A 16,923-nucleotide genomic window follows, 5' to 3' on the forward strand; every position below is an offset into this window, starting at 1 on the left:
AATCTTGTTGAAGAAGTTTCAGATGACGGACAGCCTGATGACACCGGAGTCTGTCCAGAGACAAGTGATTGGTAGCAGGACACAGATGATGTCTGTCCTGTCTTCTTCTATGTTCTTATTAAATCTTTTCCTAACGATCTCTCTGCACAGTCTCACTCTCTATCCTGTGTGGAAGTGTACTGAAAGGACTATGTGCCAGCTACTGGGGGGGTTGGCGTGGGTGGACTGGGTGCCAGCTGCTGGAGTCAACCGGGGGGTGTAGGCACCCCTGGCTTGTGGTGCCAGCTACTGGCGTGGGTCCCAGTGCAGCTGGGCCCTGGCTGGGATATCAGGTGGGCAGAGGGTCTGTGCTGGGTGGCTGTGTGGTTCCTGCAGCACAAATGTGTGAGTGCTGCACGTTTGCAGGGAGCACCAAGACGGACCAGTCAGCAAGTAGGCGACTCGTGGGGTGGGTCAGAGGGCCGGAATCCGGGCAGGGGTACTGGCAGGGCAGAGAGGCTGTGCCAGTACTCTGGGGATCCATGAACATGCGTGTGCTTGTGAACGTATAGTGTGTTGTGTGTGTGCCTGCACTAGTGACCTCCTGTCTCTGGCAGCCCAAGAGGAGGAGGGGACATGGCTGTCTCTGTGTTTTATGTGAGTCCTCCATGTGGGTACTGTTGATGGCAGCACTTCATCTGTGGCAGTCTGTGTGACTGGCCCTGTGAGTGTCCTCTCTGCAGCCGTGTGTGTGTGTGTGTGTGCGCGCGCATCTCTGGGATGCGTGCTCAGCTTCGCTAGAAGTTGCACCTCCAAGCAGAAGAGTGGCAGCTGCATCCCTCAGCCTGGGCAAAGACTCCAGATCCCCAGGCACCAGGCTGGGCTCCAGCAGCCAGGCAGGACTGTACTGGTGGTACTGGTCTGGGCTCCAGGGGCATGGTAGGAGGGGTCGTTGGCTGCAGTGCCTGGAAGCGGTGGCCAGTCTTGACATCCCTTAACACTGTGGGTCTGTGGGATGCATGGGGGGATCTGAATCCTCCTTCATCCCCAGGGCTTCCAGCTGGGGATGAGATGTCTGCATTGCTTCAGCTGAATCCCTGCCCAGCCAGAGCATTTAACCAACACCTCCCTGTCACTGCCTGTGTGTCCTTTTTGTTATGGGCCAAGAATATCAGTGCCCAGAGGGGAACGTCTACACCTCTCATAGACATCTGCGCTCTGGTAGGACAAACCATGCTTTTGGAATCGCTCTCTCTCCACTCTTTAGAGAGGGACAATTGGCGATTACTGCAGTCAGCTAAAAAGTCCATTCCCCGAGGGTGACTCCGCTGCCTTTCAGGAGCTGAGACATCTCCAGGGAGCCCAGAAGAGGCAGAGAAAGTGAAGCCTTGGGCTGGTCCTCTGCTCCTGAGCTGGGCCGGGCTCCTGGGATGGAGGAGCTCCCAGCAAGCGGGCAGCGCTTGTGAGAGACAGCTCTGCCCAGCAGCAGCTCCCCTGCGAAGCGCAGCAGGGCTGAAGGCACTGCCTGCAGGTAGTGAGGGGAGACGAGCGAGGCAGAGAGAGGTCAGTGGGAGGACAGCTGAGCTCCCCGTGTGGGAGAAGGACTTCTGGGAAGACTCCGGCTGCAGGGCAGTGCACATGCGTGAGTTTCCTGGAGGAGTCTCCAAAACCTGGCACATCCAAAGCATCTGTCAGAACAACCCTCACAGTTTGTCCAGTTTGTAGGAAGACATGCTGCTGAGGAAGGCTTCCCTGCTGCATTGTCAGAGGGACAGGACACGATGGCTGCCTTCTCCCAGGTACGGCTGCAGAGCATCAGTGTGGTTAGTGACAAAAGAATGTATATCAAGAAAAGATAGATAGTAGAGATACTAATGAACATTCTTTTGCATAAGTTGTATCAAACCTGTAGTGTCCAACCACGCAGAATCACTAGAAAAGGGTCAACTAGTGGACAAGTGAGGAAGACTATCAAAGACCACCAGAGGACCCCTGAAGATCACCAAAGATCTCAAGTGCGCCTGCACCAAGGACATTTACATATATTAATGAGTTCCTGGAATTCAGATGAATGTGTTAATTGTTTCCAGGAAAAATCATGAATATGTATGTCCATTTTGTATATAATCTCAACTGTTGAAAGAATTGGTATGCGCGATAGGTGGAACGATCCCCCGTGCATCCAGCGATGCAATGAAGAATGCCTGCTTTCTAAAACTCCAGAACTGAGTCTTAGAGAGTTTCTGAAGTGCCGACTTCTGGTAACACTTGAAAGGTCCCTTCCAAGCCAAACTATTCTATGATTCTAGAATTCTATTATGTGGCTTCTTGTGGCACTTTGCATGTTAACGAGGCCTTTGGTGCCAAGTTCCTGAACTGCAGATATTGAAAGAATGAACCAGCCTAGAAGGAAGCAAAAGGCTTCCTGAGGTCCATCCAAGTGGGGGGAGTGAAAGGGAGGACGAGAGGCAGGTCAGCTCATGGAGCATGTTGAGCACTGCCTAGCCACGCCACAGCAGAGGGCATTCCCCATCTCCCCGGGTGAGGCACGCGCACATGATGGAAACCCCAGTTGAGGAAGCACATCTTGTGGAGGGGAGAACCTCCCCGAGGCCCCTTTGTGCCTCTTGAGGTCTAAGCACTTGTGCAAGGCTCCAGGAGGAGTTAATCTGGTGCCCGCCTTTGCTTTGCAGATGGGTGGTCTGCGGTGGGCAGGGAATGGGACAGGACTGCGACCAGGAATGCCGTGGGAGGGGAGGTCCGTCACTCAGGGAGACAAGGATGAAGGGTGGGCAGTGAGGGTTGTGGTGTTTTTCTTCCCAAGTCACCATTACGCGTGAGGAAGCTCCGCTTCCCTGGCAATGGCCAAACATCTGCCTGCCGTTGGGAAGCCCCAGGGAGCTCCCTTCGGGAGTCTCTGTGGCGCAATCGGTTAGCGCGTTCGGCTGTTAACCGAAAGGTTGGTGCTTCGAGCCCACCCAGGGACGCCTCTCCCCTCTTGCCTGCCTATGCCACAGCCTTCTAACATTTAAAGTCCCTTCCAACCCAAAGCGTCCTACGGCTCTAGAAAAAAAACACAGGCTCTTCAGTCATAGAATCATAGAATCATTTCGGTTGGAAAAGACCTTCAAGATCATCGAGTCCAAGCATTAACCATGCCCTGGAGTACCCTGTCCACTCGCTTTTTGAATACCTCCAGGGATGGTGACTCAGCCACTTCCCTGGGCAGCCCATTCCAATGTTTGATAACCCTCTCAGTAAAAAAATTTTTCCTAATATCTAACCTAAATCTCCCTTTCCTCAACTTGAGGCCATTTCCTCTTGTCCTATCTCCAGACACCTGACAGAAGAGACCAACACCCACCTCACTACAACCCCCTTTCAGGTAGTTGTAGAGAGCGATAAGGTCTCCCCTCAGCCTCCTCTTTTCTAGACTGAACAACCCCGGATCCCTCAGCCGCTCCTCATAAGACTTGTGCTCAAGGCCCCCCTCAGCAAAGCCAGAGGAAGGAAAGAAAACTGATAGCAGCAGTTCCTTATTCTGATTTGCCTGCCCAGCTTGGGCAGCAGGGCTTAGCTCCCACCTGGGCTCAACCCAGCACATAATTTGCCTTAGTTCTACTTTCACTAAAGACACTAACAGTAACATGCTACCAAAACCTTGCCACACAAACCCAATACAAACCCACATCTCCAAAGGCATGATCTCACTTTGCCTGTGTCCTGGTTTCAGCTGGGATTGAGTTAATTTTCTTCTTAGCAGCTGGTGCAGTGTGTTTTGGATTTAGTGTGAGAATAATGTTGTTAAAGCACTGATGGTTTAGTTGTTGCTAAGTAGCGCTTATCCTAAGTTAAGGATTTTTTAGTTTCCCATGCTCTGCCAGCAAGCAGGTGTACAAGAAGTTGGGAGGGACCATAGCCAGGACAGCTGGCCCCCACTAGCCAAAGGGATATTCCATACCATAGAACATCATGCTCAGTATATAAACTGGGGGAATTGGCTGGGAGGGGTGGATCGCTGCTCAGGCATTGGTCAGCACGTGGTGAGCAATTGCATTGTGCATCACTTGTCATTTCTTGGGGTTTATTTTTCTATTTTTTTAAATTTTTTTTTAAAAATTATAGTCGTTGTTGTTGTTATATTTATTATTGTTGTTGTTGTTAGTAGTAGTAGTATTGTTAGTATTACATTTTATTTTACTTGAGTTTTTAAATCGTTCTTATCTCAAACCCACGAGTTTTACTTTTTCTTTCTGATTCTCCTCCCCATCCCACTGGGTGGGGGGGGAGTAAGTGAGCAGCTGCATGGTGCTTACTTGCTGGCTGGGCTTAAACCACACCACCTTCCTTGCTGTCAGGCCACATGGCTGCCTCCTGTCCAGCTCACTGGCCACCAAGACCATTCCCAGCAGCCCCCAGCCTGTGCCATTGCCAGGGTTAGTCCCCTTCCAGGGCAAAAACTGGCATTTGTCCTTACCGGATTTCATGAGCTTCCTGCCAGTATGTGCTCTCCTCCTCCTTGAACCCTTTCACTGGGCACAGAGTCCTAGAGACCTTTTCAGTAAAGACTCAGGCAAAGAAGGAATTTAGTCCCTCGGCCCCATCTAAATCACCCTCCCCGTTCCGGAGCAGCCCTGCATTTTCCTTCTTCAGCCTTGGTCTCCAGCGCAATGGTCAACGCTCTTCTTTTTCCTTTTGACTCCCCTTGCAACCACCAGCAATCTCAAGCTTTCCCAAAAATCACACCTGCGCGATGAAGGCAATGCAGCTAAATGCCTTGTTTGTATCCGTCGCTGCTGTCACTCCCTGGCAGCTGCTTCGTGGCCCCTGCCATTACCCTGTCCCTGTGCTGGCCCACCCCGCTGCCCCACACAGGGTCCCACGGCCCTGCTGCGCGGGCACAGCATGCCTGGGACAGGGTATGTTTGGGGGTGTGGAATGGTCCCCCCGGCATGATGCCCAGGACAGCCCGTGGTGCCCTGTCCCCCCCATGGACCTCCTGTTAGGCAGCCTCTCCCAGCTCCCAGTCCCTGCCTTGCTCAGGACGTGCCCCACAGGAGGCTTCGCAGACAATCCTGCTCTGGGGTCTGGGACAGGAGAGAAGCTGGGAGGCCTGGCCGGTCCCCCGATGTAGGCACTGATCCAGCAGGAGGATGGAGGTGGCTGCACAGACAAAACTAACCCATTAACTTTGGCATTTTCCTCTGCCAGGCACTTTCTAGCCCAGCCCTGCTTCTCCATTGCTCTCCACCACAACCTCTCCCCAGCGTGGGCTGACCCCATGGCAGCGCCCACCACAGGGTGCTGCAGAGCTCTGGGCACTCACACGACAACACCGTCCCGTCTGAAGGGCACAGCAGGTCCTGGAGGGCAGAGAGGTGGGTTGTCTTCTGCATCAGCCCCAGCACTGGGGGCCAGCCATGGCATGAGGAGACAGAGGCCAGTGTCTCCCTGTGCATTGAGAAATAGGTTTCTCTTGGTGATTCTTTACCCCCTGGAAGCACAGAGTTGCTCCTCTGCTCTTCTCTGGGGACATCCCTGCCCCAGGAGAGCCTTTCCCCATGGGAGTGTGTCCACGCTGGCCTGGCCAGCCATTCCCACCCCCTCCCCATGCTCCCCGCAGGGCCCCGAGCTGGTGGGGTTGCTGTGCAGAGTGAGCAGGCTGTGATGCCTGAAAGCCACGGGAAGGCAGTCCCAGGCAGATCCCTTCTCCAGGGGAACTGGGCACCCAGCTTCTCAAGGGTTGTCTTAGCGAGGTCCACGACCACGCGACCTGCAAGACCATCTCAGGATGTGGTTCTTGAAAGGTGCCTTCATCGCCGCAGCACCGGCTCCGGCATAGACTCCGCAGTACAGGTGATATTATTTCTCTGTGAAACCTCTCTTCCTGCATGTACCTGCAGGATGGAGATGACCGGGGCAGCTGGGGCTCCCTGTGCGAAGAGGGAGGTGTAGGATCTGGGCTGAGCCTCCAGGTACAGCCACAGCGAGGTCTGGCTTCACGCCAGGGCCATCCAGCCGGCTTCGGGGAGACTTGTGGGTGAACCCTGCACCCAGAGAAACGCTTCCCCGTGTCTGTGTGCTGCCCACGCAGCTCCTGGTTTGCCTCCCTATGTGCCAGTGTCTTTGGAGGGGTGTTGAGCACCCAGCCCCTGGATGTCTTTCCCACGTGGCTCCTGACTTCACGGACCTCCAACCTGCCTCCTGCCCAGTCTATCCCTTGCACCGAAACCCTTCCCCACCCTTGCTGCCTTTTACCTGCCCCAGATCAGTCAGACCGTGCTTGACGGCAGCTTTGGGGGAGCAACGCAGAGACAAAGGCCAATGAGGATTTGAAGTGCCAGGGCAGGGATTTTCCTCGGGGAGCATGGGAGACAGGCTCCAGGATCTCCCACGGGCAAGGAGAAGGGACCCAGTAGAAGCAGCTGCCTCAGGAGACAGCAAGGACAATGACGGTGGGATCTGGGGAGCTGCTGGCACCGTGCAGCAGTGGCCACAGCCCTCTGCAAGAGATGGAAATGCCCTTCCCTGCTGAAAGGCTGATCTGCTGGAGCACGGCTTTCCCACGTGGCCGTGGCATCACCCTGCTCTGCTTGCTGCAATGGGCAGTATTTGGGCTTCTTCAGGGAGACTTCAAGACCCCCCCCACACACCTCCCCCACCTGTGTCCCTAAAAATGCCAAGCCAAGAGCCTTTCCAATGTCAGATCCAGGATCCCCCCCCCCATGCCAGAGTCCCCCCTGCCCTTTGCAAGTCACAGGTAGAGGGCAAGGTTGCCAGTGCCATGGGCAGAGGGAAGCCTGGATAGCTAGGTCCTGGGAGACGCCTGGTCTCAGGGGGCTCCGACACGATTGCTGGGGCAGGCTGGCATTTCCAAACTCTGTGCCAAGAGGAGCCAAGCCTCTCATCCATCATTTCGCAGATTTTTCCTGCAGCCATTCCTGCAAAGCAATTGTCCAAAGGCCCTGGAGAACTGGGTCTGCCTTTGAAGCTGGTGATGTTCTGAACAGGGCTTGGGAAGGCCCTTCCAGCTTCAGTTTCTCCACTCTTCTTCATGATGGTGGCACTATGGACAGGACACCGCAGGGTGGCACAGGCAGCCCCAGCCTGTTCCTTGCTGGCACCACCACTGCCGGGTGGGAGCTGAACCCTGCAAATGAGCCAAGGACCACGAGAGGTCTGCAAACAGCCCCTGCAAAAACAAACTTCCTTGGGGAACTGCTCTGCAACTCCTTTATTGAAACCATTAACAGCATCATACCAGGAATTAATGAAGAAGGACATAAAGCAAGGGAAGGACTCGCCTGGTTTAGTTTCAATTAACAGAAAGGAGAGGGTTTTCCTCCTGCCGTCTGTCAGGTTCTCACTGTTTGGGTGAAATGCTGATTCCTTCACCATCTCTTGCTTGGAGCATTTTTGCAGAGGCTTCTTCCTCCCACAATCCATTTTTTGCATGAAAATGGGCTCAAGTCACTGCTGGTGGTGCCTAATTTACCCAGTGTCATGTGTAAAGCACTCCGCTAAAGGCTATGAAAAGTCCCCAGGTGCCTTTTGGGGTGGCAGCACCCTCTCTTCCATTCTCTGCTCCATCCCCTACCTGCTGCATGGGCTCAGGGCAGTATCCCTCTGGAGTCTCCTAATCCTAGACCTACTCACCCCACAATAAATAGTGCATGTTTGCAATGAAAATAATGTGCCAAAAGAACCCAACCTGTGATCAGAGCTCAGGGAGTAGCTGTCAAAAGCAGAACCATCCCTGAACCGAACTGAACTGCTGCAGCCAAGGCTTTAGAGAGGACATTGAGACCAAAGAGTTTAGATCTATTTAACTTAACAGGAAGTGGACTGATGTTAACACCAAACCAATTGGATTACATACAAGAATACCTGGGGAAACACTGACCCCAAAAGGGCTCTTTACTCTGAGCGGCTGCAATTCCACCAGACTAAAGTCAGTCGAATTGCAATGCAGCATATGAAGCTTTGGAGGAAACTTGACTCTCTCTGGTATTTTGAAACCCCCTAGAAATAAAGACTGCAACAGTGGGAGCTAAAAGAAATGCTGCATCCAAGAGTCTGCAGAGGATGTTAAAAAAACAGAATGAGTAGGAAAGGAGCAATACACACTGCCTCGGAGCAGAGGAAACACCTCATACTGAAACACCAAAAAGCAGCAGTCTAGTCTGCTTAACGGAAAGAGCACTGCTGTTCAGAGCGAAGAGACATGATTAGAAATGTGAATGTCTCTGTCTAGGGAAATACTGCCCCCCCCAAAGTCTCTTCATTCTGCAGAGAGGAAATTCTGCTGGGTTTAAGCCAGAGAAATTGCAATGTGACACACAAAGTTTTGGAGGAAATGTGATTGTATCTCTGACATGGTAAAACCCCCTAGAAATAAAGTTTCAGGTGACTTTTAGTTTTTCTGGTTTGTTGCCTTCTACCATTTCATTCTGTCCAGAAAACAAAGTCTGCTTCTTTTGTCATTCCTCAAGAACTCTGTTGGAGAGATCATTGGTGGCTCAGTGCTGGACATTGCGCGTGTGCCGCCCACCGCCCTGGGTTGGGAAGGGCGAGCTCAGCACAGGACTGTGCTGAGACACTTGGGCAATCTCACGGGCGAAGGGAGGGAAGCACTTGACTATGCATGACAGAAGTTCTGAAAGATGATGGAGCATGGTTTTAAAAATGAGTATTTCTGCAGAACACCACCACAGGGTCTTTTCCTCTGGAAAATATTTCCCTTCCTAGTTTTCCTAATTTCACTTTCCCAGGTGGCTCCATTGATTTAAGGAAAACCCCACTATTGTGGAGGAAAACCATGCACCTATGGAGGTCCCGTTCAGTCATTTTTCTAAGAGCACTTCCTGAAGAGCCACTCTGTAGGTCCATCTCAACAGATGTTCTCATCCTCACTCAAGCTGGTGGACACATGCTTTGCAAGTGTCTAAGATCTTAGGGTTGTGGTCAGCTTCCCACAGGTCAGCAAGTGAACATATCAGCTGAGGTTTGGTTTATGGCTGTGTGGATAAGTTTAGCCCACGGCAGGCTGATACAAGCTGAAGTAGTTTAGTGGCCCTGCAGGCTTTGTTGATGGGCACTACAATACCATGCAGATGGGCAGGTGTCAGAGTTCAGTGGTATCTTGATACACAATACAAACATGGTCCTGAGTTTGCCATCTTAAAACCCAGGAGTTTCACTGTGAAATTATTTCAACATCTATTCTTTTTATTTAGTAAATGGCTCATGTGAAAAAGTTGTACCTAAGAAACTACTGTCACTGGAGTGAAACTGTGGGTTTCTAAATTTAAAAAAAAATTGTGTTTCACTGAAAGTCATGTTTCCAGTCTCACTGTGACTCGAATTTGTTGATTGTTAATGTCAGGTTCTTAGCAGCCATGATTAGCTGTCACGTCATTCCTGAAAGCTTCTCCGTGAGCAAAAAAGGATGTAGGGAAAAGGGGTGATGGTTTTTTGGAAGTTGTTGGCTGAAAATACCTGGTCAGGAAGCAGCTCATCTTAACCTCTTCACTGGAAAACTTTCTGAGATAGTATGTTTTTCCTGATTGCTTTTTGAAGAGCCATTTTGACATCCTTGTTCCTTAGGCTGTAAATCATAGGGTTGAGCAGGGGAGTGAGGATGGTATAAGTGGCAGAGATCAATGCATCCTGATCCGACGAGTAGCTGGAGTCGGGTCTCAGGTAGATGAAGGAAGCACAGCCGTAATGAACAATCACTACTATCAGGTGAGCACTGCAGGTGGAGAAGGCTTTGTGCCTCCCTGCGGCTGAAGGGATCTGCAGGATGGCTAGGACAACAAAGAGGTATGAAATAAGGATCAGCATCAGTGGGATTGTAAGGACAGAGATACCCAGGGTGAAGATAATGGCCTCACTGAGGTTTGTGTGAGTAAAGGCCACTTGGAGGACAGGGGAGATGTCACAGAAGAAATGGTTGAGTTTCCTGGATGTATGGAAAGGCAAACAAAATATCAAGGGGGTAACCACCTGGGCAACCAGAAAGCCACTCAGAGCAGAAGCAACCACCAGCTGAGCACACACTCGCCAAGTCATGATTCTGTTGTAGTGCAGGGGGTGGCAGATGGCAACGCAGCGGTCGTAGCCCATGGCTGCCAGGAGGAAAGAGTGGGAGCACCCCAAGAAAAGGAAGAAGTACATTTGTACAGCACAGCCTAGGAAGGAAATGGTTTTTCTCTCTGCTATCAAGTCTACCAGCATCCTGGGGACAATGACGAAGGTGTAGCAAGTCTCGGAAAATGACAAGACGCAAAGGAAAAAGTACATGGGTGTGTGAAGGCTCCGATCAGCCCATATGATAATCATTATAGTGGTATTCATGCTCAGAGCGACCAGGTACAGCAGCAAAAACACCACAAGAAGCAGCTTCTGCAGTTCCGCAAGGCTGGAGAAACCCAGGAAGATGAAGTCTGTGGCGAGGGTTTGGTTGTTGTTCCCCATGGAAATGAAAGGTTTTCTCCGGACATCAGGCAGCAAGAAAAACAGCACCCGGGTCACAGAAAGTACAAGGTGGCCTGCTGCTGTGACAAAGAGAATTTTTGCTCGAGTGTGCCTCACAAAACCCCTTTCCTGGCCTCTGTGCTTGCAGTGTTGGTTGTCCTCCTGGGACAACAACAGTGTTGTGCGTTGGCTTGGGACACGCAACGGCTGGTGGGTGCTGTGGGCAGCTCCTGGCCTTGCTGCAGCTCCCGAGAGCGCACAGGTAGCTCAAGGACACATGGCTCCTTCTCTGTGATCTGGGGAGCTCTGATGGCACAGTGGCTGGAGCTCACCTAGAAAGCACCGTCCCCTTTGGGGAAGTCCCATTTCTCATCTTCACAGTGGAGAAAGTGGCAACACCTACCTACGTGCAAGCACGCTGCAGGCAATCACTGCAAGGGCAGGAAAGTTACAGCCTGGAGATAGAGGGGTGGAGGAGGGTCTGTGAAGTCTTTCTTGTAAGCTGTGATTTTGGGAACGTGACTGAAAGACCTCCTGAGACCTGCAAGGAAGGAAACATCATTTCAGAGCCTCTCACTCATACAAGGGGTGTGTTAGCTCTCAGTGACATGTGAAGAGCTGTATAAGCTGAAGCGCTGGAGCTGCTGGCAATGCTGTGCTGAGTGGATGGAGAAGAAAAGCAGGTAAAACAGGGTTTGAGCAGCACAGCTAACTCCCACTGCAAACCCATGGCAATCCTTGACCCCAAGTCGGGGTTATTCCAGCAAGGGGAGCATGTGTAAACAGCTGCCGGTGCTGCAGTAGTTTCCAAGAGGAGACACGTGGAGAAGAGTCTTAGCTCTCCCCAGGAACGAGGGAACCATTTGCCCTGGGATAGTGGTGGCCATAGATGGCATGTTTCCTTCCTCATACAAAGGGCAGTGATGCAAAGGGGTTTTGTATGAAGGCAACTCAGACCTTCTTCCTTCTGCAAGGGTTAATGCATGCCAGGACAGCAGGGCTGTGTGCAGGGTCCTGCTACAGGACCTCTCCCTCTCCTCCCCTCCAGTCCCCAGCACTGGAAAATAAGGATGCAGAAAGGAAAACTGTGGAGCCAGGGGAAAAATGAGCCAGAAACCATACCTGCACTGGCCAGAAGGATATTCAGGTGTGGAGCAGGCTTGCAGCCCTTGTGGCTGGAGGCATCACCAGCCTCTCTGATAGTCCTAGCCCTCCTGTCCCTTTGGGCAAGGGGACAGCAGCTACCAGCTCTTATGGAGGGGGCGGTGCATATTCATTAATCCACCTAAGGACTGCTGTGTCCACACCAGTGATAGGCATTGTTAAGTGGTTGCAATGGACATAATTAAGAGCTGATCTATTTCTCTTAGGCATGCCAAAAATACCATTGGCAATTCTCAGTAGTGGATGTGTGCTGAACTCAAGACTCAAGGATTTTTCCTAAGCAATGACTAGGATCAATCAGGCACTTTTAGTTATTTCTTCCTTGCAGAGACTGAGGGAAAAAAAATCTCTTCCTCTTCTGTTATCATTTACCGTTGCAGACAAAGTCCTCATCTGCCTTGGACTCAGTGGGCTTGCAGCACCCTCCACTGCTTTCCTTTGCCCCTGCTGTGGGAAGGGACAGTCAGGCTCAGGCTTTTTTGGAGGGATGGGTTTTGTGGCTATACCCCAAATCTTATAAAAGAATAATCGAATCATAGAATATCCTGAGTTGCAAGGAAACCATGAGGATCATTAAGTCCAACTCCCAACTCCACACAGGGCAACCTAAAGGTTAAACTACATATCCAAGAGCATTGTCCAAACACTTCTTGAACACCAACAGACTTGGGGCCATCACCACTTCCCTGGGGAGCTTGTTCCAGTGCTTGACCACCCTCTCAGTGAAGAACTTTTTTCCTAATATCCAGTCTGAACTTTCCCTGATGCAGTGTTAAGGCACTCCCTCGTGTCTTATCACTGGACACCAGAAAGAAGAAATCAGCACCTCTCTCTCCATCTCCCTCACGAGGAAGTTGTAGACAGCAATGAGGACACCCCTCAGTCTCCTCTTCTCTAATCTGAACAAACTTGGTATCCTCAGCCACTCGTCATAAGTCATGCCCTCTAGTCCTTTCACCATCTTTGTTGCCCTCCTTTGGACACATGCTAATATTTTTATACCCTTCTTATATTGTGGAGCCCAAAACTGCACGTAGGACTTGAGGTGAGGCCACACTGATGCTGAGTATAGGGGACAATCACTTCTTTTGACTGCTTAGCTATACAGTGCTTAATGCACCCCAGGACATGGTTGGCCCTTTTGGCCACCAGGGCACATTGTTGACTTATATTGAGCTTACCATCCATCAAAAGCCCCGGATCCCTTTCTACAGGGCTGCATTCCAGCCTCTTGTCCCCCAGACTATATGCACCTCCAGTATTACACCATTCCAGGTGCAGAATTGAGCATTTGCCCTTCTTGAATGTCATATGGTTGGTGATTGCCGAGCACTCTAATCTATCGAGATGTCTCTGTAAGGCCTCTCTACCACTGAGGGAATCAACGACTCTTCCTGCTTGCTGCCTCTCCTGGGATTGCAGAGTCCTCAATTCACGTTGCACACTCGCATTTAGTGCTTTCCCTTTTTAAGACTACACTTTGGATGGTTTCTCATTTTGTGAAGCTCCCTGCTCACCCCTGGGCTCACACGGTCCCTGCAGAGCCCCTGAGCTCTCCCGGTTCCTCTCCAGAAGGATGAGTGTCTGCGATTAGCTCTAGAGCACGTGTGGCAGCTCAAGGCAGGTAACTATGAGACAATTGTCCACCTCTGTTTGCGCTAGGCACTGACACCTGAGCCCTGGATCCAGACCTGGGTCCCCATCATATCACTCTAGGATGCTGAGCTCATCCTTCAGGCCACTGGGGAACCAAAGCCAAGCCAGAGGATCTTTTTGGGTGCCATTTATTCCCTGTATTCTTTGCATGATCTTTTGAATTATAGCCCGGTCTTCAGGACCTGCCCTGAAGATCTCTGCAGTGAGATGACATTTTTTAAAGAGATAGTAGTGGGGAGTCAGCTGTGACAATGTTGTAAACATACACAACATGCTTCAAGGTCAGACACAACAGGTTTATGCATTAGCAGAGTTGGGATGAATCCAGACATTTCTCTATGAACATGAGGATCACATAGACAACAATAGCAATGAACACCAAGCAGAATGCAGAACTGACCTGAGATACCACGGGTGTCATGACTACACAGGGCTTAGCAAGTTATTACAGGTGAAAAATGGCTATGAAATCCATTTGCTCAGTGCCTCCTTGAGCTCCTTCTCCAAAGAGCAGAGAGCAGCTAATTCCAGCAGTGTCATTTGGCTTATCAGAGCATGGGTACCAAAGAGAGGTGGAGATTCTTCCTCTGTTAACCCCTACTTCTTTTACTTTTCTTGGCTGGACACCTAGGCAGTGGCAGCCAGAGGTACATTTTCCCCTGTGTAGGTGTTGTGGTTTAACCCCAGCCAGCAACTAAGCACCACGCAGCCACTCACTCACTCCCCCCCCACCCAGAGGGATGGGGAGGGAATCGGGGAAAAAAAAGGTAAGACGAAAACAAAGGTAAGACTTGTGGGTTGAGATAAGAACAGTTTAATAGAACAGAAAGGAAGAAACTAATAATAACAATAATAAAATGACAATAATAATAAAAGGATTGGAATATGCAAGTGATGCACAATGCAATTGCTCCCCACCCGCCAACCGATGCCCAATTAGTCCCTAAGCGGTGATCCCCCCAACCCCACTCCCCCCAGTTTATATACTGGGCATGACGTCACATGGTATGGAATATCCCTTTGGCCAGCTGGGGTCAGCTGCCCTGGCTGCGTCCTGTGCCAACTTCTTGTGCCCCTCCAGCTTTCTCACTGGCTGGGCATGAGAAGCTGAAAACTCCTTGACTTTAGACTAAACACTACTTTAGCAACAACTGAAAACATCAGTGTGTTATCAATATTCTTCTCATACTGAACCCAAACCACAACACTCTACCAGCTACTAGAAAGAAAATTAACTCTGTCCCAGCTGAAACCAGGACAGTAGGGCAGTGATTCAGCTGAGCCAAGGCAGATATCCTACCACTGGTTAGAAACCCTTGGCCTGGATGGGTATTCAACTCCCCCCACGCACCCCACAGGCCCACAGGAGCTGGGATTCCTCCTGCCACAGTTCAAGAGTGCACAAAAGAGGTGCTTGTATGTGAGCCCCTGGTCTGAATATCCTCTTTAATCAGTGGGGAGGGAGGGTGGCAGTTAGCTGCTTATGCTAAAGACCTGGAGGCTTTTGAGGTGCCGGGGTGGTCCAAGACATGTACAAGTGTCTGCAAGCCCTGATGGAATGATTCTGAGGGACCCAAGTCCTTCTTGTGCATTAACACTACAGGTGAGTGGGCCTCCGCTGCATAAGGGTGACATTAATCGTTCTCCAGCCTACCTTCGCCAAACTGCCGGGTCCCTGCTGCCTCCCCTGGGATTGCAGAGTTCTTCTTTCCCCAGGGATACCTCAGTTCCACACTTTACCTGTGGGTGTCTCCACCTTCGGTGCTCTCTCAATTCGTGGGGCTCTACTCACTGCCTACTGGAGGCATGCACTGTCCCTGGAGATCCCTCAGGCTCTCCAGGCAGCTCCAGTTACCCTCGAGAATGATGTCGTCTGCCAAGTCAATAGGGGAGAACCCCAAGTATGAAACACGGTGACCAGTCATTGCCTCCACTGTCACCAGACACTGATGGGTGAGTCTGAAATCCCTTCCTCAGTTGCTAACGGGTAACAGCGTGACTGACAGGTTTCTGCTCCTGCAGCCATGCAGAATCCTGACCAACGTCCTTCTGGGGGTGCAATCGCTCATGCCTACTCCTGACACCAGCATTGGAAGAAAAGCCCATGGCACACAGGAGATCCCATTCTATTAGATGCTATGAGGGATTCAACTCTGACCCAGTGGTCGACACCTTTATACCGGCTCCAGGTGACAGAGAGCAAGTTCACGCCTCAGTAGAAGAAAACAAACATTGCTGTAGTCACATTCTAAACAGAAATTATAATGAGAAGAAGAAGAAGAAGAAGAAGAAAGAAAAAGAAGAAGAAGAAGAAGAAGAAAAAGGTCAAGACTTCTATGGGTTAGCCTGCAAGACATTTCTGGAGAGAGATGGGAAGTTTATCACTACTACAAAGGTGTTGATGAAATCAGTTTCCTAATGGCATCCTTGAGCTCCCGGTTCCTCATGCTGTAGATGAGGGGGTTCACTGCTGGGGGCACCACGGAGTACAGAACTGCCATGACCAGGTCCAGGGATGGGGAAGAGATGGAGGGGGGCTTCAAATAGGCAAACATGCCAGTGCTGAGAAACAGGGAGACCACGGCCAGGTGAGGCAGGCACGTGGAAAAGGCTTTGTGGCATCCCTGCTCAGAGGGGATCCTCAGCACAGCCCTGAAGATCTGCACATAGGACAGCACAATGAAAACAAAACACCCCAAAGCTAAACAGAGACTAACCACAAGGACCCCAAATTCCCTGAGGTAGGATTCTGAGCAGGAGAGCTTGAGGATCTGGGGAAGTTCACAGAAGAACTGGTTCACGGCATTGCCTTGGCAGAGCGGCAGTGAAAATGTATTGGCAGTGTGCAGCATGGCATAGAGGAAACCACTGCCCCAGGCAGCTGCTGCCATGGTGGCACAAGCTCTGCTGCCCAGGAGGGTCCCGTAGTGCAGGGGTTTGCAGATGGCAATGAAGCGGTCATAGGCCATGACAGTGAGGAGAGAAAACTCTGAGGACATCACAAAGACAAACAGAAAGACCTGGGCAGAACATCCTGCATAGGAAATGGCCCTGGTATCCAAAAGGGCATTGGCCATGGATTTGGGAAGAGTGGTGGAGATGGAGCCCAGGTTGAGGAGGGAGAGGTTGAGGAGGAAGAAGTACGTGGGGGTGTGGAGGTGCCGGTCGCAGGCTACAGCGATGATGATGAGGCCATTGCCCAGGAGGGCAGCCAGGTAGATGCCCAGGAAGAGCCCAAAGTGCAAGAGCTGCAGCTCCCGCGTGTCTGAGAATGCCAGGAGGAGGAACTGGGTGGTGGAGCTGCTGTTGGACATTTGCTGCCTCTGGGATTTGGGTGCTGTACAAGGAGAAAAATACATGGACAAGTCAGTGCAGGCTTCTCTGAGGAAAACCTGTTCTGTTTCTCAGAGAAACCGCCCACATTGTTTCTGCCCTTCTCAAGAGGAACTTCATGCTGCTCCCCCCAATCACAGAATCATAGAATCATTTAGGTTGGAAAAGATCCTTAAGATCACTGAGTCCAACCGTAAACCTAACACTGCCAAGTCCATCAGTAAACCAGGTCCCTAAGCACATCTTCACACCTTTTAAATACATCCAGGGATGGTGACTCAACTACTTCCCTGGTGAGCCTGCTCCAATGCT

At 51.1% G+C, this 16,923-nt stretch overlaps 2 protein-coding genes across 2 annotated transcripts; both read right to left on the reverse strand.

The window, feature by feature from the left end:
* Positions 1 to 9,507: 9,507 nt before the first annotated feature.
* Positions 9,508 to 10,458, reverse strand: LOC128147307 (olfactory receptor 10K2-like). Its single transcript, XM_052799769.1, has one exon. The coding sequence runs from the start codon at positions 10,456 to 10,458 to the stop codon at positions 9,508 to 9,510; it is 951 nt and encodes a 316-aa protein (XP_052655729.1).
* Positions 10,459 to 15,665: 5,207 nt separating this feature from the next.
* Positions 15,666 to 16,601, reverse strand: LOC128147041 (olfactory receptor 14C36-like). Its single transcript, XM_052799215.1, has one exon. The coding sequence runs from the start codon at positions 16,590 to 16,592 to the stop codon at positions 15,666 to 15,668; it is 927 nt and encodes a 308-aa protein (XP_052655175.1). The 5' UTR covers positions 16,593 to 16,601.
* Positions 16,602 to 16,923: the final 322 nt, after the last annotated feature.

This window comes from Harpia harpyja, chromosome 10, assembly GCF_026419915.1.
Source record: "Harpia harpyja isolate bHarHar1 chromosome 10, bHarHar1 primary haplotype, whole genome shotgun sequence".
In the NCBI taxonomy this organism is placed as follows: Eukaryota; Metazoa; Chordata; class Aves; order Accipitriformes; family Accipitridae; genus Harpia; species Harpia harpyja.

What these genes read in the sequence shown, in the direction of transcription:
- LOC128147307 (XM_052799769.1), bottom strand. Translation starts at nt 10,458, where the DNA reads ATGGGGAACAACAACCAAACCCTCGCCACAGACTTCATCTTCCTGGGT.
- LOC128147041 (XM_052799215.1), bottom strand. Translation starts at nt 16,592, where the DNA reads ATGTCCAACAGCAGCTCCACCACCCAGTTCCTCCTCCTGGCATTCTCA.